Raw genomic sequence first — 23,348 nt, forward strand, 5'->3', positions numbered from 1 at the left:
GGCGCAGTCCGGGACTGCGGCGGGCGGAGGTTTGGCACGGGCTGCAGCTCTGACCTTCCCACACTGCTGTTTTTAGTCTCAGCGTTACTTTTCCCATAGTTGTAGTGCCCATAAATAGCTTTTTCTGTTCAGATATTTGTCTTTCTTACGTGTTTTTTTTTTTTTTTCTCCTGAGTGCAGAACCGGGGTAACATTTCAGTAGTTTCATTTATGTAAATATTTTTTTCCTCTATTTGTTTGTTTTGGGACCCATTCATGGACAGCAATGAAATTTCTGTTGGTTTTTGATTTTGACCATACAATTGTGGATGAAAATAGCGACACCTGGATTGTGAGATGTGCCCCTGACAAAAAGCTTCCCAATGAGTTACGGAACTCCTACCGGCCAGGACATTGGACAGAATATATGGGCAGAGTCTTTGTCTACTTGGGGGACAGTGGCGTTGGAGAAGATGACATGAAAAGAACCATGACAGCAATTCCTTTCACTGCGGGCATGGTCGATCTTCTGGGGTTTATTGGCAAGAACAAAGAGTTTTTCGACTGCATCATTGTTTCAGATTCTAACACAGTATTTATTGACTGGATTTTAAAAGCTGCTGATTTCCATGAGGTGTTTGATGAAGTGTTTACAAACCCAGCAGTGTTCAGCAGTACTGGCTACCTGACCGTGCAGAACTTTCATGCCCACCATTGTCCAAAGTGCCCTAAAAACCTTTGCAAAAGGACAGTTTTAAAAGAGTTTCTAGATAAACAGGTGGAGAGAGGAGTGAGTTATACACAGATTACCTATATTGGTGATGGTGGGAATGACTTGTGCCCTGTGATGTTTCTGAAGAAGGGTGATGTTGCTATGCCCAGGCATGGGTATACCCTAGAGAAAAAGATTTCTCAGCTCTCTCAAGATTTCTGTCCCATAGAGTGTTCTGTTCTGGTTTGGTCATCTGCTGTTGAAATTATGTCTTATCTGAAGCTGCTTATAAAAGAACATTTGAAGTGATAAAAGGAAACTGATTTATCCTTTTTTCTTCCTGGGTGAGAAATGCTGAATGCACATGGAAACACAACATTATGGAACTGGGATATTAGCTGAACTTATGTTGTTCAAACATAATATAAAATTGTATTTTCAGTTTTGTCAGTAGTGGGAAAGTGATGTTAAAATGGCTTTCAGGCGTAGTGTGCATTCTGACCTTTGTGGAGAAGTGTGCATGTGGGGGGGAGGGGGCTGCGTGAGGAATTGCCAATTCCTTTTGTCTTCTCCATCCTGAGCCTTTCCCAGCAACCAAAGTGATGTTCCATGTGCTGTAAGGAAGGAGTAAGATTAGTGCACAGAAGAATAATTATTTAAAAGAATTTATATGCTTTACTTACCAGGAAGGTGATTCTGGAACTTCTGGCTTTGAATACTTTTTTAAAAATCGGGGATAAATGTTTAATTTGTAAATGATTTGGTATGTCTCTAATCCTGTTTGATCTGAAGATGCATTTATATTTTTAATATACTGAATATTTTACCAAACTAAATTCCTTTTTAATAGTTTGTATTAAAGACAATAAAAATTACAGTCACTGAGAAGAGCAGTGCTTGATTTTGTAAGCTATTCTGTAGTGCATTCCGTTCCTGTAAGGGCCTGGAGTGGCTTAACACAAGTGTGGGTGTCAGTCTGCAGAATACCAGTCTTTTGGTCAGTTCTCTCTTGAAGCACAGGAGGAATGTTGTCACTTTGCATTGTTGCCACTTGGTACAGAGCCTGTGCTGTCAGATGGGACTCAGCCTGCTGCTTTTTCTGCTGCCCACAGAATGCTGTGTGTGTCCCTATGCGTTCTTGTACCAGTTTCACTTATTCACTCTTGTCTATGTGCATCCTGTAATCCTCTTCTACAAGCTGAAAAGGAACATCTGTGTCTGTTTTAACTGTGTAACAAAATTTGCCTGTGTTTGAATAAGGAATCATTTGTGAGCATGTAGTGAGCATGTTTCTCGCTCGTGGTGAGACGAACCATAAGACTTGTACTATGCACACAGAGGCACTTCAGTCTCATTAAAGTTGAATGATCTGTCTTCATGCCAAATGTTTGCTTTCTGACAGTCTCCCCAGATGTCCCAAGTTGTGCTAAAGTCTGCTATTGAACTGTTGTCTGTTTTAGCTTTTATATGCCTTAGCTTAGAATTCTGTCTAACCTGCAGCGGTATGGCTGTGAGTGTCAGATATGTGGCTCAGCAGCCTGCAGCTGATGTAGATGTCTTCTGCATTGTCTTTGGGTGTTGTTTTCATTTTCTTACTGGCATTTAATATTGTTATTACTCACTTTTTTTTTTTTTTTTTTAAGTTGAGAGTTTTTAAGAATGTTTTCCCCTGTTTTAGGTCCAGTAATGTATAAATGAAGATTTTCTTCAAGTACTGCTTTGTAAATAGTCTGGCTTTTAGCTCTTCATCTGTTTTGACTAATTACAGAAGGTTGCTTTGAACAGTTTGTTGACTGAGGTGTCCCAGATGATACATACAGGTTCTCAGGAGCATGGCTTTAATGATGGGTAGTTGATAGCTGTCTGAGTTGTACTGGGGAGTTTGCCCTGTTGTATTGTGCATGGGCACAGAGACAGCATCTCACTAACTGAAGGTTTCAAGCTGTTTGAGTTTGCTGATCTGTAGCCTGTACGAGAAATAGTGATAAACGTTGTATGGTGTTGTGTGGTATTGCATGTTTTTTTGGTGGTTTTTTTTTTTTTTTTCCCTCCAAAGTCGTGCATCTCCTTCATTCTAGGTATGCTGCTAAGGGTTGCAGATACTGTGCTTTCCATATCTTGGTTGTAAAGCAGCTTGCTTTCAGCTTGTCCCCAGATCTCACTGCTTATTTAAAAAACAAAGTGCAAACCCAACCACCTGGTATATAAATAAGTACTCATCTTTCACTTCCACTTACGTTTGTTATTCTTTTAGCCTTAGAAACCTCATGTTGTAGTTCGCTCTGTTGCTGATTCCTTCAGCAAGAAATTCACCTTCATACCGAAATAAATTTTTTGGTTGTTTTTAAGAGTAGAGAAGCAGGAGATGAGAAGAAATGAAGCAACTAATTGAAAAGATTTGCAATTATGATCCAATCACTTCTAGTAGAGTGTAGAGCCAATGCTATTTTCTGGGCAAAGTGCATATTGGAGACAGAAAGAACTTGTCCATTCCGGTAGGTAAGCCATTAAGCAATTAATGAGGTCCTCCCTCTCTGCCCTCCCTGCTCCCATGTTAATAAAAGAGATCACTTTTCTGTAGCGCCACAGTTACCAAACTTTTCCACTTTTGAGTATAAGGGGGGGAGATGAGTATCTCCAGATTGTGAAGTCAGCTTTAGCTGGTAGCAACCAGGAAGGCAAGGAGAGGGCAGAGCAGGTCCTTGATGGGACGCTGGTTCAGTGTAGGTTGTTACTGACGTGACTGCTGGCTGTTTAAACAATGTGCTCTGTGGAAGGGAGGTGTCAACTTCTGAGGAAGTGCTGAGATGTTACAGAATATGTAATGGGAGGCTCTTGTGTATATGGAAATTTTCTGTATGGTAACAGGCCTGCTACCACACACCAGTTAGTATGGGGAGTACTGAGCTGAAATCCTATACCCTGACCTTATATGCTAGGAGGCTGGCCAAGAGCTGGGAGAAGTTCCTGCTTATCCATAGGCAGCTGGTGAAATGGAAAGTGAAAAACAGCAGCAAAACAAACTTGTTGGCATGGGGACGTATAAACAGAGTCGGGACCCTACATGGGAATGCTCCAGAGAAAGAAGAGGAGTGAGCAATGTAGCTGTGGGACAGCCACTGGTGAGAGCAGCTGGGCTGCAGTAATTTTTGGGCTGCACCACATCACATAACTCAGATTTCTTGGGCTGACAATACATCAAAAGTGGCTGAAAAAAACTGAAGGCAAAGATATGTGAAGAATTTGCGAGGTATTTTTGGATCAGCTTGTTCACATCTTGTGCTGTTACATAAAGGCTAATGGAAAGTGTGAGTCCTATTGCACAATTTGTGTCTGAGGAGGGATGCAGTGGGATGTCCATATACACCTTCCCACTCAGATTCCTTCTTTAATTCACACTTCAGTGGGAACTAGGGAGGAAGTACCACTGGTAATTAAAAGAAGAAAGAAAGAAAAAAAAGCTTATTAATCTGTGCAGAGCAGGAACTCTCCTAATTTCTTCTTTTAGGGTGTGCAGGCACTTTGCTAAACCTAGCAAATGCTTGCCTTCCTTTGGTGAAGGGGTCCTGGACAGCCCTTTCAGCCCAGGAGGGCACTGGCAGAGCAGTCAGAGCCCGGCTGCGGGTGCAAAGGTCCAATTCCCACTGGGGGGAGCACAACCACCTTAAGCTCGTTGTGCTTCATTTACATGTAGGGATCCCTGTATCTGTAGGAAATGTGCCAGCACAGAAGAGAAACTGTGAACCTCATTTTCAGAAGGAGTGACAGCCATATAAACTTCTTCCTGGGCAATTTGCCTGTAAGTTGGAGTCAGCACAGTCTTGGGAGTGCATTAGCCAGCACACTTTGTGACTGTCATTTATGCTCTGCAAACACTCAGGTGTCTGAGGAGGGCTCAGCCCTCCTCCACCTTATCTCCTCTTTAGGGGATCCCTTCTCCACATTGCTCCTCACAGGCTGTCAGAGGCACTCTGGCTTTGTTGCGTGGCCGTGTGCCACTGGCTTGGTGACGCTCCCGGAGCATCTGTCCCTAATAGGGCTGACAGCCGCGGGGCCGTATGTCATCGCTGCCATAAGCCTTCCCCCCCTCCCTGGGGGCTGTGGAGCTGCAGGGCAGCGGCAGCAGCGACTCAGGCCGGCGTCTCCCCGCCCTTCAGCTGGGGGCTGCTGACCCTGTGGAGGGGCCCCCACCGGGTGAGTACCAGGGCTGTGGGTGTCTTTGTGCAGTAGTAACGATGGCCCTGCCTGGGCAGGAGGACTACGTGTTCGCCTACCGCGACTCATCGCACCCCGCGTGCCTGCTGGACGCGTTCCGGGCGTTCTACCTAGACGGGTTATTCACTGACATCGCGCTTCAGGCTGCTTCGGGGGTCCTGCTGCATTGCCACAGAGCCGTCCTGGCAGCTTGCAGCTGTTATTTCAGAGCCATGTTCACAGCCGATATGAAAGAGAAATCTAAAAACCAGATCAGGCTTCCTGAGCTCAGCCACGCCGTGCTGGAAGCCCTCGTGAATTATGCGTACACCTCCCAGATCCAAATAACAAAGAGAAACGTGCAAAGCCTGCTGCAGGCGGCTGATCTCCTCCAGTTTGTCTCAGTTAAGAGAGCCTGTGAGCAGTTTCTGGTCAGGCACCTGGATGCTGACAACTGCCTTGGGATGCATGCTTTTGCTGAGCACCACAATTGTCTGGAACTGGAAAAGGAGTCCCGGAGGATGTTGCTGTGGCAGTTTGAAGAAGTGTGGAAGCAGGAGGAGTTCCTGGATGTTAGCAAGGAGAAGCTGGCTTTCATCCTCTCCAGAGAGAACCTCAATGTCTGGAAAGAAGAGGCAGCTGTTGGAGCTGTTGTTAGGTGGGTTGCGCACAATGTAGAGGAAAGAATTGAAGACATCTATGAACTGCTGAGCTGCATCAAACTAGACCTGGATAACATGTATTTGAGGTCAGCTTTAAGCCTGCAAAAAAAATGCCGACTTAATGATAATAAGATAAGGTCCCTCGTGTACAGGGCCCTAAACCCCAGTCCCAAAGGCCTTTCCAAAAGACCAACGGCCACCATGTATGTGGTTGGAGGATATTATTGGCATCCCTTATCAGAAGTGCATGTTTGGGATCCTTTAACTAACGCATGGCTCCCAGGAGCAGAAATGCCGGATCACACTCGAGAGAGCTATGGGGTCACAAGCCTGGGGCCAAACATATATGTGACAGGAGGCTACAGAACAGAGAGCATCGAAGCCCTGGATACTGTGTGGATATATAACAGTGAACGGGATGAGTGGGCACAGGGCTGCCCCATGCTTGATGCGAGATACTACCACTGTGCAGTGTCCCTGAGCGGCTGCATCTACGCACTGGGTGGCTACCGGAAGGGAGCTCCGGTGCAAGAAGCTGAGTTCTATGATCCTTTGAAAAAGAAATGGGTTCCTATTGCAAACATGATCAAAGGTACGTAAGCTCTCATGAGGCATCAGCCTCAATGTCAGTCCTCTTGTGTTTGCCACTGAGAAGTGCCACAGATACATTCAGGACTAGAGCCTAGTCAAGTTCAGAGGGATCGTCCCATTGATGTCAGGCGGCTTTGGTTCAGGTCTGTGTGGGCCAAGCTGCTACAAACACCCAATGGCTGCACTGGGCTGTGCCGTCGGGCACAGAGTGGACAAGCAAATGGCAGTGCCATTTAAGTCTGTCTTCCTTCAGGAGATAAATTTCTATTTGAGTTGGAAAGAAGTTAGAACGCTGCCTGGGATTAGAGTCTGTTCAGCAGGTCCTCAAAAAGTGAGCTCCAGTAAAGGGACTGTGTTAGTTTGGTATAAGGCCTGATGGTTTTCTGTACAGTTTATTTATAAGCGTGTCTTCATTTAAGACATCTTGCATGCAGCTTTCTCATATTCCAGAGTATCACCTGTTCAGGATCCTTAGTTAAATCTTTGGAGTAAGGATAATGAAAAGCACAGATACCTATTTTTAGCAGCCAAAATAGTGACCTACTGAAAATACATGTGCTTGGAGAACAACCTAACTAACGGATATTATTTTGTTATAAAGCATATAAACGATCATACATCTTATCATACATTTTTACAACTTAATGTAATTATTTACTATTTGTTATGAAATATTTTAAAAGATTTTATTGTAAATTGTTGCAAAGCAATTTTTTTCAGAGATTTTGAGGTATTTAACAGGAGAAAAACACTTACTGTGCTCATGCCACTGTTTCTTCAATGTTCACATATCTCCTACAAACATTATTATTAGTCATTTTTAATTTAAGATTACGAATGCTACACTAATACTGCAAGCAGATATTCACACCCATTTTCTGTGTGAAACTTTCTAGAAGCTTAAAAACACACCAACATGCTAGTTTTTGTCCATGTTATCTTGCAGAGCTATTGTTTTATCTTTGTTTTGTTCTCCCAGAGACAGAGCTATCACAGCTACATTCCATTTGTGTCCTTCTTTGTATAATAGCATTGCTAACAATAAAAGAAAGACTCAAAATATCAGGAAAAATATGCTGAGACACTGAGTAATCTCAGCTTCCATTGACTTTGTCCTTGCCACATATGTGACACTTAAAAATGAGTTAAACCTAGTGGAAGTAATTCCCTGTTCCAAAGCCAGTGTTACCATGCCCTTAGTGATGCAATAAAAATTGTGATTTTTCTTTGTGGCCATGTTATGTGCAATACACGTCAGTTACTGCAATTTTATTTAATTGTTCATGACTTATCCTGCTAAAATAAGATGTCTTGGCAGTTTATTTAATTTCACATTCACTTAAATACTTGCAAGCATAGTTTCATCCTAAAACACTAATTAACAAGCTATTTAAATTGGGGTTATTGATGGAAGTGCTGTTGGGTGCTGTGTTGTCTGAAGGTGTGTTGTGATGTTGTACTGTGCAGGTGTTGGGAACGCCACTGCCTGTGTCCTGCACGAAGTCATCTACGTAACTGGTGGTCATTATGGCTACAGGGGAAGCTGCACCTATGATAAGATCCAGAGATACCATTCGGGTAGCAATGAGTGGAGCATCGTCACCACAAGTCCACATCCAGGTAAACAACAAGCTCTGGAATGTGATGTTTTTGTTCCAAACTGGGGGCTTTTAAACCCCCTTGAGTGTTCTGACTGAAAGGAAGGTATCCGGTAGGGCAGTGATGTCCAGAGTGGATGCTTGACCATTTACCAGGGGAAAGCCCTTCTTACAAGCATATGCTGTATGGAAATCACTCCATAAACATTTGGCTGAGGAGTGGCTACAATTTATTAAGTATGATAGCAAGCTAGCTTTCCATAAAATCTGTCTGTTCATGGACATTTGGCAAAGATCTTTTGTATGCTTTTTAAAAGGATTTTCTTTATTTCCTAGATTTGTTAACAGTAAGTTTCTAAAGAGATTATCAGTGCATACTGCTGCTTTCCTATGTGTGCTTTGTAACACCTTGGGCTTGCTCTGACCATGGGTAGCAGAAATCCTTGAGGTGCCTCCTCAGCTCACTGAGGACCCTTAGCTGATCTCTGTGTGCCCAATGTTTGTTTTGTCAGTTAATGTTATCGTGCTGAGTTGAACCATGTTCCTTTCTTCCTGAAGAATATGGACTGTGTTCAATCACATTGCAAAACAAGATCTATTTTGTGGGTGGACAGACCACGATCACAGACTGCTACGACCCAGAGCAGGATGAGTGGAAGCAGATGGCTCACATGTTGGAACGGAGAATGGAGTGTGGCGCGGTGGTGATGAACGGGTGCATCTATGTGACAGGAGGATATTCCTATTCCAAAGGAACATATCTGCAGAGTATTGAGAAATTCAACCCCGAACTAAACATTTGGGAAGCAGTAGGCAACCTTCCCAGCGCCATGCGTTCACATGGCTGTGTCTGTGTGTATAATGTGTAAGCATTAGATTTTCACAGTGCTGGTGAAGAAAACAGATGCAATATTCCTAATGGTACTGCCCTTTCTTCTTGGAAATAAGCTTGGGTTTTATTGGATTGGTCAGGTATGATCCAAGGAGGTGAACTCTGAGTTCACTGCATTTTTTTTATCCTAATCATAAATATTTTCAACGTTTTTATTATTTCAAAGCTCATGTTTTCGTACTGAAAAACACGACGACGGGAGCAGCTGCTTGTAGCTGGCCTCGACGTTCTTGTGCCACATCTCCCACCCCTGTGAGCTGCAGCTCGGTGCGGGGCTACGACCCAGGCTGGAAGCGGCAGTGCCTGCCAGCACCGTTCCGTCAGCTCCCGGACACGGCGTGTTGGCTCTGAGGGAAGCCGGGGCGGTTTTGGGGCTGCAGCGCAGCGCTGGGGCCCGGTCTGCTGCTGCGAGAGGAACCTCGGGGCTGGGAGAGCGGTGCGGCATCTGCCGTGACTTCTGACAAGCCCTCAGGGCTTAGGGATTTGTGAATGCGTTAAACAGAGTGTAAAAGCTCAAGGACTTTATTGCTACCGGTGCTGCTTTTTGTACGGTAACCTGCGCTGCCAGCTGAACGGGCTCCTCAGCCCCTGACGCGTTTTAGCGGCGAGCTGCACGCGGGCGGCCATTGCGCTCCTGGCCCTGTACGGGGGCGGCGATCCTTTGACTGTTCCATTGGCGAACTGAAGGAACGGCACGTAAGCTGAATCGATGAACTCGCTGCGCTTTATTAAAGCTTTTATCCACGTGACAGCGGTATTTATAGCACCGTTAGCATCTTCAACGCAAACGTATTCGAATGCTTGTAATTTCCAATAGCCGCAGCTACAACGGTCGGCAACCCTCCTCCACACGCCATTTCCGGTAGCGGCCCCGCCCCGGAAGCGGCACCCACGTGAGGGCGGCGGTGGCTGCTGGGCACGCGGCGCAGCCTGCAGCCTTTCCAGCGGCGGAGCGGTGCCGCGTGCGGTCTGAGCCGGGCCAAGCGGCGCAGGTGGGAATGCGGGCGGCGAGGCGTGAGGGCGACTCCGCGCGGGGACGGCTCCGGGCGGGTGATGGGGACCGCGCGAGGGGGCCGGGGCCGCCGGCCGTTGCGGGCCGCGCTTCCCGCGCTTCTCGCTGCCGGCCGTCCGGGAAAGGAGGCCGGGAGCGCGGGGCCGGGCGGATGGTGCCGCCGCCCGCATCCGCCGCGCAGGGCACGCGCTGCCCGCTGCTTGTCGGCGTCCCGCGCCGCACCCCTGTGTGCCCGCGGGTGTCGGCACATGGCGAGCGGCAGAGCCGTGCCCCGCGGAACCGCCGCTGCGGGGCGGCCCGGGAGCGGTGCTTCTCGCATCTACTGCTCGGCACGACGAATTCTACTTCGCGCCCGTCCTGCTCTCGCGCGCTGCTGCGGCGGTCCTTGTGTGCGGCGGACGGAGCGGCCTCTGGCGCTGCACGGCTCGGCGCTGCCGGCCTGGATGCCGTGCCCAGGAGTAAAACTTTCTCGGTTCTAAGGCTTCATCTCAAGGGCTTGCCGTAGTCCTCCGTTGCTTTAAGCTTCCTTGTGGGATGTTTTTCTGCCCCGAAGCGCTATCGAGGAGGTAGGATTAGCTCTGCTCTTCTTGGCAGCGGAGCGGGGCCTCTGCGCGAGTCGCTGGGGGAGCTGGGCTCCCAGAGCGGGCGGCGGGGCTGCGGAGTAGCCGTGAAGGACGAGAGGGAGCGCGTTAAGGCGAGGGCCCGTTTTTCCATAACGCTGCACGGCACTCCTACCGCAGCGGTTCTTAATGGCCTCTGCGGTACCCAGTGGTAAAAACAGGAGTGCCTGCGTGGTTCGGAAGGGATGTTTCTTGGGGGGGGGGGTTACAAGAGCCAGGCTGCCCCCAGCAGACTGAAAGGGAGTTCTCTCTAAATGACGAGACTGAAGCATAACAGCTGGCTTTGCTGAGCGCTTCTGTCACCCTATCACTTCAGATGCTGCCTCTGCTCATTCCTCTCTTGCGCAGCACTGCCTAGTGGCCTAAAGGACCCCTGATCTTATTTTAACGGAGACTTGTATGAAGGGTATCATTTGGTACTGTAAAACCAAACAACAAGAGCAGCTGAAGGGACAGACTGGTGTAGCCTGGCTGCATTTCACCCCGAGAGGATCTTGTAGCAGCTGCCTCTGCCTGGCCTTTTCCTACTGTCCTGCCGGATGCTGCCAGCTGTGAGCTGATGGTGCATGGTTCCTCTCCTCAGTTCAGTGTAGGTGCGACTGCACATTTTCTCTTTGTGCTGGGGTTTCTTTAAAAAAGATACATAGTTAAAATCCATCATACTATTTTTTTCCCCTCAGAATATGCAAGACAGTAACATTTTCCATAGCTCCTAGTAGGTAGTATGTTATCTTAAATAATTGAGCTGCATTGTGAAAAGCATCTGCAGGCCAGTGGTTCACTTAAAAGATTGCATAGTGCTTAACAAAATCGGCCATGTTGGAGAAGAGCCATAGCAATGTGTGCTAAGTCACCTTCCGCAGACAGAAGGGCATTCCTGGTTTTCATGGTCTCTTGATCTCCCAGCCCCACCAGCCCTGTCAAGGTGTCTCTGAGAATCTGTAACAAGTTAGTGATAAAATGAATCAAGTGGAACAGTTCTTCAGTGGGTTGGCCTTCCTTGGATAAGGTGCTGCAAAGGCACATGATGTATGGTTAATTAGTTGAAAAAGCTGAGTCTATTCTGTAAGCTGACAATAAATTCAACAAGGTTAGGTAGTATCAGAAACTTATTTGGGAGTCAGGTGCCAGGGACAACAGCATGGGGGAGAGTAATAATGATGGCACCTGAGTGAGGCGGTGAACTGATTGGTTTGCTGGAATTGGGCTGCCTGCTGTGGGACATCTCTGAAATGACTGCAACCGTGAGCCAGCAGATTGTGGCCTGAGTTTCTGCAGAGTATTTTATAGATGGATGATGCTTTGAGCATGGCTGTTAATTAACACTTGGTAAAATCATACTTTTCAAAGTGTCCCAGCATTTAGGTACAGGTGGAAGCACAGTAGTGGAGACTAGGATGTGCAAGACTGGAATGCAAACCCATCTTCACCTGCAGTCCTGATGTTCACTGACTGAACACTGGGGAAACTGAAGGCTGTGAATCTGCTTCATCTTCTGCAGCTGGGTTTGATGAGTGTAATAAGAGCCCAAAGGGAGAAACTCAAAATCTGTGCTTTGATTTTCAAAGCTGAATTCAGGCTGATTTCTGACACCTTTACAAACCCACATTTTTCCTCATTCTTTCCTTGAGAAGTGTTTACACTTAATGGAAATATCAAACAAATCTCGTTAGAGATGTTTTGCCTAGCTGTGAGGCCTTGGGTTTGATTTGACAAATGTTAGTTATTATTGGCTCAAATCTATTGCTGTGGATCTGTGACTAGAATAAAGGTAAATACTGTCAATCTTGAATGTAGAATGCAAAAAACTGAAATACTGAAGTATTTTATTTGTTTGTTAATTGTTCCAGTTTCCACCTGGAAGTTCTGAGGTCACATTTAGAGCTGATTCACAAAAATAAAGGCAGCTGAAGATCTTGTAGAGACTGCAATTAAATGCAGCACTACAGAAAAGCTCTTAGTATTTAGTGACTTTGCTCTGATTTCTCTTCAACACAGCTGGTGAAAATGGCTGAAAATGGAGATGGTGAAAACATGTCTATCTTGGAGAGCAAAATCTGTCAGCAAATTGAGGTGAGTTCAATTTATAGTTTGGGACCTGAACTGAAATGTAGTTTTTGGAGACCTTAATTGGTAGGGACTTGGCTAACGGGAAGCTGTGCATCAGTAAACAACTTATTACTGTGTTTGTTGGGGTTATTCTTTGCATGCAAATAGGAAGATGCATTTTAATTCAGTGTGGCTTAATTGTGGGGGGAAAAATCCTGTTTGGGAATCTGTGCTGTTCAAACTATTAGCAAGCTGCATAATTTGCTATTATGATTTACTTTTGGAAGTGTCACATTAAAGCAGGAAGTAAGAATATGAGAATTCCAATAAAAATAACAATTAGAATCCTGAACATTTTCATCCACTGCTGTAAATTGTCTAACAGAAAAGAGCTTTTGAAGCGTGAACATTTCAAAACAAATATTTCTTTTTTTGCAGTACTATTTTGGCAATCACAACCTACCAAGAGACAAGTTCCTAAAGGAACAGATCAAATTAGATGATGGTTGGGTGCCTTTGGAAGTAATGATCAAATTCAACAGGTAAAGCAAAGTACATCTAATTTGGATAGAAGGGTAATGTTCAGCTACTAAAATCTGTTTTGGTGGCCAAATGTGTCTGTTCTGCACATGCATTTTCTCTTGCTGTTTTAACATTTGGCTTCAGCTTCTCCCTGTGTATTTTTCATAACCTTCGTCTCCTTACTTGATAGGTTAAGTCGCCTTTCGAAAGATTTTGGTGTTATAGTAGAAGCACTAAGAAAATCCAAGACTGGTCTAATGGAAATAAATGAAGACAAAACTAAAATCAGAAGATCTCCAAATAAACCCCTTCCTGAATTAAACGACCAATACAAAGCTGCAATTAAAAACAGATCTGTATATGTTGTAAGTAAGCTTCTTCCTTTGCTCTGAGCTATTCTGGGTGGCTTTGACTGAAAAGCATCTAACCAAAATCAACTTGAGTTAACTCATAGTAGATAGTCAGGGGGTTATTTCTGATGAGGTATTACAGTTTGTTGCATACAATTGAAGCTTTGTGCTGTTTTACAGAAAGGCTTTCCATTAGATGCAACTCTTGATGATATCAAAGAATGGCTGGAGGATAAAGGTCCAGTTGAAAACATTCAAATGAGGAGAACACTGCAGAAAACATTCAAGGTAGCTCTTGCAATGAACAGTTAGACCCGGGGCAGGGATGCCTTGTGCAGTACATTTTGTTAAATTATTCTAAAATTAAATGTATCTTACTCAACAGGGGTCAATATTTGCAGTGTTTGATAGTGTTGAATCTGCCAAGAAGTTCACAGAAATCCCAAACCAAAAGTACAAAGACACAGAGCTGATAGTGCTTTTCAAGTAAGTCCACCTACCTGACGTGTGAGCTGATAAGAGTGGTCAAGGGTGGATTGAAGTTTCTATGCTGCTTTACAGATATCAATAACACAGATCTTTGGAGATGAGTATTTTGACAGCTAAAGGCAGAAGTAGCCAATTAATAGTTGAGACTGTCTTATAAAGTAATTACAGTGGAATAATCTAAGTAGTATTAACAAAGTTTACATTCCATTGAAGGGAAGAGTATTGTACAAAGAAGAATGAAGAAAGGAAACAAAACAAAGTAGAGGCCAAAGCAAGAGCTAAACAGTAAGTCCTTATCAGCAGAAATGCCTGGTTTTGATCACCTGACCATACAAGAACCGCCTCTTAACTAATCTTAACTTCTCCACAGGGAAAAAGAAGCAAAACAGAAACAAGCAGCAGATGCTGAGATGGTATGAATTTATCTGTCTGTACTTGAAAACTGTTTTTTCATGGATTTTCAATAACCATCCTTTTGCAGCTGCACGCTGTAAAGCTAAGGTGGGGGATAGTCACACCTTTACATTCTATAATAGATCACTTTCTTAAAAGTTGAGATAAATTCCACAACTAACCTACAGTAAGACCTTCTTTTGTCATGGTGTTGTGTCTTATTTTCAAGAGACTGACTTAAAGGCTTATCCTGGATTTGAATTAGTAGGTACGTTCACCTGCTCAGACAGGATCCTAAATGTATCAATTAGATGACCATTTTCTTCTACTTACAGACTCTTATAGGGATGTAATCTGTGTTATGTACGTTTTCAACCTGAGTTCTCAGCCCTTGGAACTGTTTCAAAATCTCAAGAGCATAAATATCTTATGGAAAGGATTCCCAAATTACACATAAATAAATCAGTAAGCAAAGAAAGAAAAAGTGTTTTTAAAAATGTCTTGAGTGGAACTGTATGAGACTTGGACATCAGCATAAATACATAGCAAGGATGCTTTGCTTACTTGTGGTACTAAAAAGGCTGACTTCAGTTGCTTATTTATTATTAGCGTGTTTTGATGTTATGCTAGAGGGATGGAAAAAATATATTCAAAGCTTGGCTTTTCAATAAAAAAACTTTTTTTTTTTTTTTTTAAAAGAAATCTCTAGAAGAAAAGACAGGATGTCTTTTGAAGTTTTCCGGTGATTTAGATGATCAAACATGCAGAGAAGATCTCCATGCAGTATTTTCTGACCATGGAGAAATCAAATGGATACACTTCGTAAGAGGTGCAAAAGAGGTCAGTATAACTTTGGACATGGAGTTAAGATCTTCAAATTAGTTTGAAACTGAATCATTAAATGCATATGCTTTTATATCAAGTAATTCTTTTTTTCTCTTTGACTTGTGCAACTGCAGAATATTTAGAGAATAAAATCATTTGCTTAAATTCCTTCAAAAGGATGAGTAGAGATTCCAGCCTCCTCAGCTGATGAGTTGAAACCTGAGAGTGAGAGTGTTTGTTATAACAGCTTGAGGGTTTTGCTTCAGTCTAGATATTTCACACCATGCAAACACTGAACTTGCTGAGGTACCTAGCAGGATATGTTCATCATTCAAGTTGAATGTTTTCATGATAAAATTCAAATGCAAATACCATTTTTTCTTTTTAAGGGAATTATCCTGTTTAAGGATGCTGCAAAAGAAGCTCTGGAAAAAGCTAAGGAAGCACATAATGGAAACTTACAGCTTCGGAACAAAGATGTTACTTGGGAATTGCTAGAAGGAGATGCAGAGAAAGAAGCTCTGAAAAAAATACTAGAAGATCAGCAGGAATTGCTGAAACAAAAAGGAAAAGGTCCTCTCTGACTGGTTGAAGCATTTACAGTGTTCTAGGAGTGGTGTTATGTATTCACAATTTCATTATCATGAGATAATTACTAACTGTAAAGCGTGATTTTAAGTTTGTCAATTAAAAGACAAATGATACCAAGTTCCTGTCATCTTATCCCAACAGGACGCAAACTTAAAGGAAGAGGGGGGAAGACACCTCAAGGTTCACACAAAGGGAAGGTACAGTTTCAGGGCAAGAAAATAAAGTTTGAGAATGAGGAAGAAGGCGAAGATGATACTAAAACAGGTATACTATTCTGCATGGGATGCACCTTCTTTACTGCAGGGGGCTTGTTGATGGACAATTTTTTGTTTCCTAAATTTTTTTCTGGTTTGGCCCTATGCTGTAATACTTCAGTTGTTGTCCTCTGTCAGTACTAGTAAAGTAAATGTTAAGGTCCTCTGCTCAACTCTTTTCAAAAGTTAAAACTGTCCAAAACACATTTAAAAAAAAAAAGTATTAAACATTTACTAGATGCTGAGTTTGTGCTGCAAGACTATTCAAGGCATTCTGTACTGAGGACGGTGGTTACCATCAACTACTGCCACCCTCCCCATCCCTACCCCAGCATCTTGAGGCATATCAAGTCCAGTAGTTCTGGATAGCAGTAGGGGGCTCAGAGAAGATGAACAGCTAAATCTTCTGTTTTTTAGATGTGACCTGCTTTAAAAACAAAGAACAAAAACCAACAAAACACAACCATTCAACCCTACACCTCTTAGATTTCATTCTGTCATATTCTTACCTGCCCTAGTGGTAGAACTTCTACAGGTGTTGTGATCTAACCTTGCAGGCAGCTAAACACCTCACAGCTATTTGCTAATTCCCCCTTCCACTGTGGGATGCTGGCAGGAAGTGGGGGGGCAGACACCACAACCTGTTGGTTGAGATTTTAAAGTAAAAAAGCTGTTTACTGAGACAGAAATAGTAATGCTAACAGTATATACATATTTACAAAACAAGTGATGCAGAATGCACTCACCACCTGGCCTGATGCCCAGACAGTCCCCCGGCCAACTCCCCCAGTTCAGTTGTTCTGTATGATGTTATGGGATATGGAATATCCCTTTAGCCAGTTTAGGTCAGCTGTCCTGGTTGTCCCCTCCCAGCTCCCTGTACTGCTACAGCCCCCTCACTGGCAGGGAGTACCAGAAGCTGAAATGACCTTGGCTCTACGCAGCACTGCTCAACAGCAACTAAAATGTGTTATAAACATTGTTCTCCTAAAGCCAAAACACAGATTCATACCCGACATTATCAACAAAATTAACCTCTGTCCTACCTGAAACCAGGACAACAAGGAATCTTTCATTATTTAAGAATGCGTAGAAATTCAAAGTCACATAATAAGCAAACCATCTATCATAGCCATAGGGCTGAGGATCAATCTAGGACCCACGCTTGGGCAAACATGTATGAATATTTCAGAGTAACTTAAGTTGTGGTTTCTTGTTGTTGTTGTTTTTTTTTTTTTTTTTCCCCCAGAAGATTTGGGGTAGTGTAAAGGCTTTCCTTTACTGTAAATGACTATGTATTCAATTTTGCAGAACCAGTAAGTCCTAAGAAGAGACCACTAGAAGAAACAGAAAAAGAAGAATCTGCACCAAAACAACTGAAAACAGAAAATGGAGATGGAGCTCAGTAATACTAAAGTAAAAATACCATTGTTTTTATTAGTTCATTTTAAATAGGTTTTAAAGACATGCTTCAGTTCAGGAGTTTCTGGTAGAAAATCTAATGAAATCCACTTCAATGTCAACCTATAATGAGAAGAGACCTTCATTTCATTGGGTTACAACTTCTTGTTGTTGTTAAAGCAGCATGCTTATTCTTAAGGTGCCACTCTGGAAAACTCTTTTGTATGTATAGTTTTGTTTATACTGTCAATGCTCTCAAATTCTCTGGCATCCCATTCAAATGTAAAAGGTTCCTGACTTCATAATCTCAAAGTGATATTACATAGTAGCTACCAATAAATTCGGAACTGAAAACTGCTCATTGCTGACCCATCTGTTCAACCATTAAGTAGTAACCGCAATGGAACTTAGTGCTGCCATAAGAAACTTTTCTCAAATTCTATGAATCATCCAGTAGGTATGAGCCTAAAACTTAGGTTCTTTCAGTGGAATTCAGTTGCCCTCATACAAGATGCTTTCTTCTCACTTGTGTTAGGTTTTATACTTACTGATTTCTTCTTATGGAACTTGTATGATGCTGGTAGGTCATATCTAAGTTCTGTGAACAGTATAAAAAATGTTACTCTGCAATGATTATTGTAAGTTGTAAGTTTATTAACTTACACCCTACATCTACCTTCTATTGCTTCTCTTGCCCATCTCTGAGCCTTGACTGGATAATAGTTTTGACCTCTATGCTAGATTTCTTCACTAATTAGGACTGAAAATTTAATCCGCCTATATCAGACAAGTGGATAGCTGAGAAGCAAAAACGCATCTTAGGCACTTGTGCAACTCCATGTCTTAAGTTGTATGACTATAAACCATGTAGCTGATGATACTTAAGGATCAGGAGAATAACTGAACTGCCCAAAATACTTGGTTGACTGCAATGGCAGGATGATTTCTCATGTAAGAACTCAATTTTTTGGTTATGTTATTCCTTCTTAAGCAGGAAGATGGGTAATTTCTGCCTGAAGACAAAAGCTAGTCCAGGAAGAAATAAAATTATGCAAATTTCTTTTTTTTTTTTTCTAATAAAAGGTTAAAAAACACTTGTGTCATTTTTAGTCTTAAATCATACTTAAATTTTCCTCTAGATGTTAAGTTTTTATTGTCTTACAGCTGTTAGCCCCTAAGAAAATACTTTTAATAAGAAATTAATCTTACCTGCTATGACTTCCATCTTCACTTCCCATTCATCTGCTTTCTTCTGAATATGCTGCAGTGTTAAACAGAGCTGTCTTTAAAGGCTGATTTTTACAGAGTTCTATGAATATCAACACATCCGTATGAATTTAGGAAATCTCCAATGCCTGTTTTTCAACCTAAAACATTTGATGTATTTATGTCCGTGTATGCAAAATCACAGGTAGTCTTTGATATCAGTATTCACTCAAAATGGGCACAAACCATTGAAATGTGAACAAATCAAAGAAACTAAAGACAGTATGACAAATTACCAGCTACTTAATTGTTTGCTTAATGCTCACTCTATTAACAGGAAGGACCTACCTGCCTTGTTGAAGTCTTGTGAAGGGAATAGACAGCTGTTTTTGCCATTTGTAAAGCGGTTTTCAGAAAGATCATATCCATCCCTAGAAGAGTGCTGAAATCAGAATTGCTAAATGCAAGTTTAAGAGAATTTACAGAACTGTTTCATGCTTCAATTTTTCTGAAGCAGTAGCTATTTGAGAAACAGCAGTGAATATGTTATAGAAAGTATTTCTGCAACTTTGCCAACTGTTTTTAATTAAAAAAATAAAGGATATGAAATAGTGTTGTATGTTTGAAACCCAGTGATTTTTAGCTGTAGCACTGGAGTGGTTGACCTCTACTTAAAAAACTGATTTCAGGACAGCGAAACATCGTCCCATATTGCAGAGAGATTTCATTAAAAGTATCTCCCCTGATACTTTGTTCCTAATTGCATCTGACTGACTTTCAGAATTACAAACCTTTATTATGTTTGGTACCAAAAGGAGGATTCATGATAACCGTGTCAAAAGTCTCTGACATGCTGTCTGGTAAAGAGGAGACATCACACTGAACCACGTCAACGTTTGTGAGCTCAAAGTCTTCAAGGTTGCTGTTGAATATTTTCAATGCCTCTGCATCTATGTCAAACCCAACACACAATCTATTGTTAAAACAAAACAAAAGCCACACAAAAAACAACCACGTTAGTTTGCAAAATAAGAAACTGTTCCAATTCTGTAGCAAAGTTTTGAAAAGGAGCAGTGTGAGCTTGTTTTAACTCAGAAACAGGCATTCAATTACAAGTTTAGTGCTTATGGAAATGAAAGTAGCTGTTGCTTTTTCCAAGTATCTTTTTAAGGTTTGTGAAAGAAGTTCCATGTTTTCATTCAGCACTTCAGGAAAAAACAAATGTTATTGTTTCTTTCATGGCAACCGTCCATCTCTTCCACTGTTTGAGAGGTTACTGACCATAGAAACATGTTAAATAGCATGATTTGTTCAGCACTGCTATGTTCTGATTTTATTTTCTCCTATTCTATACTAGAAAAAAAATGACCAGAACGTAGTACTGAAATACTCACCCTGCTCCCAACATTGCACTTCCAATGCTGAGCATGCCACAGCCACATCCTAAATCTGCAACTGTTTTGTTTTCAATATCATCAAAAGTATTGTGAATTGTGTACAGCATACATGCTGAGGGGAGAAAGAAACACCATCAGTAATTCCAAATATACATCCAATTAATCAACAGAAATTATTTTCTTCTGCCTTCAGAAAACTGAACTGAATCTCTCTTATGCAAAATTAACCCCATGTTTTCATTTCACTGTCTGTAATCCTCGTTTTCATTTTTATGTGAAAATGATACTTTTATTTTTCCAGGTAAGAAAAAACAACAACAGTATTTTTGGTCTGGTGGGTATAATTCATAAAGATTAGAGAACTTTTAAATTTGTGGAAAAGTTTTCGGGGGAGGAAAACCAACAGAAACTTCCAAACTTTTAAAATAGTGGAAAAATTCAGAATTATGGTAGTGGTGAGTGTACTTGCAGTACTAGACTGTATGTCACAAAATATGACCATTCCAGCTTCCATTTGCAGGCTAAGATGCTTCTATCACAACATATCTTTTAAACCCACCAACATTAATTTGGGATTGTAAATTATCAGTTTACTTCTAATAAGTTAACGTAATTAAAAATTAACGGATCCATCTTCCTGCTAGATAAAATTTGTCAACTACTTCTGTGGTGAAAGCTGTAAATGAGTACAGTGGGATATGCAACAAACACTCTTAGGAAGAAGCAGTAAATGGGACGTGTTACGAGAGCCCGGAGTGAACCTTACCTGCGATGTGGGGTCTTGTCGGGTACTGCTCAAGGAGCACTTTTGGACTTCCAAAGGTATCGACCTCCTGCAGGCAGCTTTCCAGTTCTTTGAGCTTTAATTTCTTCATGTTTCCACTGGGACTCAATCCTCACGTATCCCTTCCCACTCTCCTATGATTCTAGCTAAGAATAATACAAAGCATCACAATATTGAGCAGTTCTAACCTTAAAGCCCCCCGCAGCAGCTGACAGCTGACAGCCGGCCCCTACGGGCGGACAGCGCGGGGCCGGGCAGCGCCAGGCGCCCCCATTCCTGCCATGTGCCGCCCACCTCAGCGCGGGGCTCCGTTCCCAGAGATGAGCACCCGGCACCGAGCGCTGAGCCCCGGCCTCTCTCCTACCCGTCCGGCCGCCCTCCCGGCTCTCGCGGCCTACAGGTACAGCCGTAGCTCCACTCCGGCTCTCTCGCGCCCGGGGCCGCCCCGAGGAAGCCCGGACCCGGCGGGGCGGGACCGCGTCAGGCGGGGAAGGCAGAGGAAGGGGAGGGGCGGGGAGAGGAGAGGAGAGGCGAGGCGGCCGGGCGGTATCGCGAGAGGGAGGCGCCGCCAGGAGGGAGGGGAGGAGAGGAAAGGAAAGGAGAGGAGAGGAGAAAAGAGAAGAGGGCGACGAGAGGAGCTCTAGAGCCGGGAGCCCGGCGCGGCCGTAACGGCCCCTCGTTTCCGCATCATGGCGGGGACCGGTGCCAGCAGCCGGGATAAGCGAGCGACGGCGACGCGGCTGAAGGTGGCGCTGGGCGGCGAGAACAGTGCGGCGGCGGCTGGCGAGTTGCGGGCGCTGCTGGATCGGGTGCTGGCCCCGGCGGCGGGCTCGGGCGGCGGCGAGGCGGCGGGCGAGGCGCTGGAGTGGTGCCGTTGCCTGTTGTCGGGCGGGGAGCCCTGGGACGGCTTCGTGCAAGCCGTGCGGGCCTACGATCCGGCCACGCTGTGCGGCCTGGTGTGGACGGCCAACTTCGTGGCCTACCGCTGCCGGACCTGCGGGATCTCGCCCTGCATGAGCCTGTGCGCGGAGTGCTTCCACCAGGGCGAGCACGCCGGGCACGACTACAACATGTTCCGGAGCCAGGCGGGGGGCGCCTGCGACTGCGGCGACAGCAACGTCATGCGGGAGGCCGGGTGAGCAGCGGGCAGGCGGGCACCTGCGGGAGCGGCGGGCGGGCGGCCGCCCTCCTGCGGGCCGGGGCGTTGGGCGGGCACCTGCTGCCAACCGTGCGAGCGGCGGCCTTCGCCCGGCCCGGCCCTGGGCCTCTCGCTGCTCGGTGGCCTTGCGCTGAGGGCCGGCTCTCAGGGCGCCGCCGGGGCGGGAGTTGCCGCGCCCGGTGTCGGCCTGCTCCGCTGGCCTGGGGTGGGCGCGGGCGGCGCTGCGCTTCATCTGGGCGCGCAGCGGATGGCGGGTGGATCGGGGTGCGGGAGCCAGTCTCGGTTCTCCCAAGCCACGGGTGGTGTTGTCTCCCGTTGGCTTCTGCCGGCATTAAAGCGGGGTCTCGGAACCGCTTAGGTGGGTGCGGTATGGCAGGGTTCAGGAAAGGGAGGCGTTTGCAGCGCCCCATCGACGTGCAGACCTACTGCGGGCAGGACGGTGCCCGACCTTACGAGCAAACTTCGTATCGTTATATCTGCCTTTGTTCCATTGTACTCAGTAGTAAGAACAGATGGGCCGACTGGCTGTTGTGTTGGGTGGTAGCTGGTTCATACACCTCTGGTCTCACTCCCGGCTGTCTTTCTGGAGCTTGTTGTGCTCCTGTTTGTTACTGGAGGGCCACGGGTTTGCCTGGAGGCAGCTCGGAGTACCTGAACGGGACTTCTGACTAGCGCTGTGGAGCTGTCTTAGCCTTGCTGGCATGGTGTGCTTCCAGAAGATCCATCTCCTCCCAGTAAGTCCTCCCTTGTGGAGGTGGCAGAAAAAGCTAAGGAAGTGTGGAAATACTAAAATGCTTTCCTTAGTTTCTGTGTTTTTAATGCCTCCTTTTTTTTTTTTATTTTTTTTTTATTTTTTATGTGTGCAGTTCTGCTTAAAGATTACATTTCTGGTTCTGTTTCTTGGTGCCTGTGGTAATGGTTCTCCTGCTCTAGGCCTTGAAGTGCTTTCCTTCTTTGTTTCTTGTCATGTTTTTTTGCCCCCACCTCCCCATTCCTGTTAACTCTCTGCCTTCACCATTTCTTCATCCTTCCTTTCTGGTGGAGCCTCTTCCACTTGAGGACTCCCTCCAATGGAAGAGATTGTTTTTTGGTTCTTTTGTTTTGATAGGTCTTCATTGGCTTTAAAGGGCCGCTCCTGAAGTGATTGTTTCTCTGTCAGTTTTTGTTCAACTTCTGCTTTTTCTCTTTCCTCAGCATCAGTGAAGTAACAATTCCCCTTGATCTTGAGAAGTCAAAAGTACATGTCACTTCTTCCAGTGTGGGATAGATTGAGGGCTCCTCATAGTGGTAGGATTCTAAAAGAGCATGGATAAATTGAACTACCTCAGATAAGGCAGATAATTAAGATGACTTCTAATATTGCTCTCATCTGAGAGTTTATGGCTTCCATAACTGTCTTTTCCTATTTTAAACAGTTTTTTTTTTTTCTTGAAGAGTGCTGATTCAATAAAGAAGTTGATAAATTTGCAGTGTAAACAGATGCAAACCCTCAGGGCATTTCTCTTATATTTATTCCAGTTATTACTTTTAATAGTAGAATTCAGGAGTAAATTGTCTTTGGCATAAGCTAGATCTTGGAGGTGGATTTAGTCCTTCCTGCTACAGGATTTCATGTTGTTGGTCTAGGAACAACACTCTTGGCTGAGCAGTCTTGTTCAGCCCTGGGCA

General features: G+C 44.3%; 5 protein-coding genes across 14 annotated transcripts in view; 4 read left to right on the forward strand and 1 right to left on the reverse strand.

Annotated features, from left to right (window-relative positions):
- The first annotated feature begins 259 nt into the window (after positions 1-259).
- Positions 260-2,022, forward strand: PHOSPHO2 (phosphatase, orphan 2). Its single transcript, XM_048953096.1, has one exon. It carries the CDS (start codon positions 266-268, stop codon positions 998-1,000), a length of 735 nt encoding a protein of 244 aa, XP_048809053.1. The 5' UTR covers positions 260-265; the 3' UTR covers positions 1,001-2,022.
- A 2,774-nt stretch (positions 2,023-4,796) lies between these two features.
- On the forward strand, positions 4,797-8,642 carry KLHL23 (kelch like family member 23). The gene is made up of 3 exons (XM_048953087.1): positions 4,797-6,139; positions 7,606-7,758; positions 8,295-8,642. Exons 1-3 carry the CDS (start codon positions 4,927-4,929, stop codon positions 8,603-8,605), a joined length of 1,677 nt encoding a protein of 558 aa, XP_048809044.1. The 5' UTR covers positions 4,797-4,926; the 3' UTR covers positions 8,606-8,642.
- An 855-nt stretch (positions 8,643-9,497) lies between these two features.
- SSB (small RNA binding exonuclease protection factor La) lies at positions 9,498-17,495 on the forward strand. The gene is made up of 12 exons (XM_048953088.1): positions 9,498-9,620; positions 12,259-12,333; positions 12,748-12,851; positions 13,022-13,196; positions 13,362-13,469; positions 13,567-13,667; positions 13,884-13,955; positions 14,041-14,083; positions 14,763-14,903; positions 15,278-15,461; positions 15,621-15,743; positions 17,045-17,495. The coding sequence occupies exons 2-12, from the start codon at positions 12,268-12,270 to the stop codon at positions 17,140-17,142; spliced, it is 1,215 nt and encodes a 404-aa protein (XP_048809045.1). The 5' UTR covers positions 9,498-9,620; positions 12,259-12,267; the 3' UTR covers positions 17,143-17,495.
- On the reverse strand, positions 17,145-21,010 carry METTL5 (methyltransferase 5, N6-adenosine). 5 transcript variants are annotated; one of them, XM_048953101.1, is made up of 8 exons: positions 20,816-20,995; positions 20,504-20,667; positions 19,735-19,849; positions 19,132-19,313; positions 18,689-18,771; positions 18,344-18,395; positions 17,683-17,732; positions 17,145-17,257 (listed from the first exon to the last, which is right to left on the reverse strand). In XM_048953101.1, exons 2-8 carry the CDS (start codon positions 20,610-20,612, stop codon positions 17,210-17,212), a joined length of 639 nt encoding a protein of 212 aa, XP_048809058.1. In that variant the 5' UTR covers positions 20,613-20,667; positions 20,816-20,995; the 3' UTR covers positions 17,145-17,209. The 5 variants fall into 5 exon arrangements, with proteins under 5 accessions (XP_048809058.1, XP_048809057.1, XP_048809055.1 ...); XM_048953100.1 differs by having other exon boundaries at positions 17,145-17,732; positions 20,504-20,663; positions 20,886-21,010; XM_048953098.1 differs by having other exon boundaries at positions 17,145-17,732; positions 20,886-21,007.
- A 96-nt stretch (positions 21,011-21,106) lies between these two features.
- The window catches only part of UBR3 (ubiquitin protein ligase E3 component n-recognin 3), a 94,298-nt gene continuing 92,056 nt past the window's right edge, over positions 21,107-23,348 (forward strand). For all 6 annotated transcript variants that reach the window (XM_048953058.1, XM_048953060.1, XM_048953061.1 and 3 more), the window contains exon 1: positions 21,107-21,656. In XM_048953058.1, the coding sequence (XP_048809015.1) occupies positions 21,211-21,656 (446 nt within the window). In that variant the 5' untranslated portion in view covers positions 21,107-21,210. The remainder of the gene's footprint in view (positions 21,657-23,348) is intronic.

Source organism: Lagopus muta, chromosome 8, assembly GCF_023343835.1.
Source record: "Lagopus muta isolate bLagMut1 chromosome 8, bLagMut1 primary, whole genome shotgun sequence".
Classification (NCBI taxonomy): domain Eukaryota; kingdom Metazoa; phylum Chordata; class Aves; order Galliformes; family Phasianidae; genus Lagopus; species Lagopus muta.

Bases quoted from the DNA above. Each gene is read 5' to 3' on its own strand.
- KLHL23 (XM_048953087.1), top strand. From the start codon at position 4,927: ATGGCCCTGCCTGGGCAGGAGGACTACGTGTTCGCCTACCGCGACTCA. The intron at 6,140-7,605 runs GTACGTAAGCTC...TGTACTGTGCAG, and splicing joins TATTGCAAACATGATCAAAG to GTGTTGGGAACGCCACTGCC. The intron at 7,759-8,294 runs GTAAACAACAAG...TTCTTCCTGAAG, and splicing joins CACCACAAGTCCACATCCAG to AATATGGACTGTGTTCAATC.
- METTL5 (XM_048953100.1), bottom strand. From the start codon at position 20,612: ATGAAGAAATTAAAGCTCAAAGAACTGGAAAGCTGCCTGCAGGAGGTC. The intron at 19,314-19,734 runs GTGAGTATTTCA...TTTTAACAATAG, and splicing joins AGTGCAATGTTGGGAGCAGG to ATTGTGTGTTGGGTTTGACA. The intron at 18,772-19,131 runs GTTTGTAATTCT...GCACTCTTCTAG, and splicing joins TGGTACCAAACATAATAAAG to GGATGGATATGATCTTTCTG.
- SSB (XM_048953088.1), top strand. From the start codon at position 12,268: ATGGCTGAAAATGGAGATGGTGAAAACATGTCTATCTTGGAGAGCAAA. The intron at 13,668-13,883 runs GTAAGTCCACCT...ATTCCATTGAAG, and splicing joins GAGCTGATAGTGCTTTTCAA to GGAAGAGTATTGTACAAAGA. The intron at 14,904-15,277 runs GTCAGTATAACT...TTTCTTTTTAAG, and splicing joins TCGTAAGAGGTGCAAAAGAG to GGAATTATCCTGTTTAAGGA.
- PHOSPHO2 (XM_048953096.1), top strand. From the start codon at position 266: ATGAAATTTCTGTTGGTTTTTGATTTTGACCATACAATTGTGGATGAA.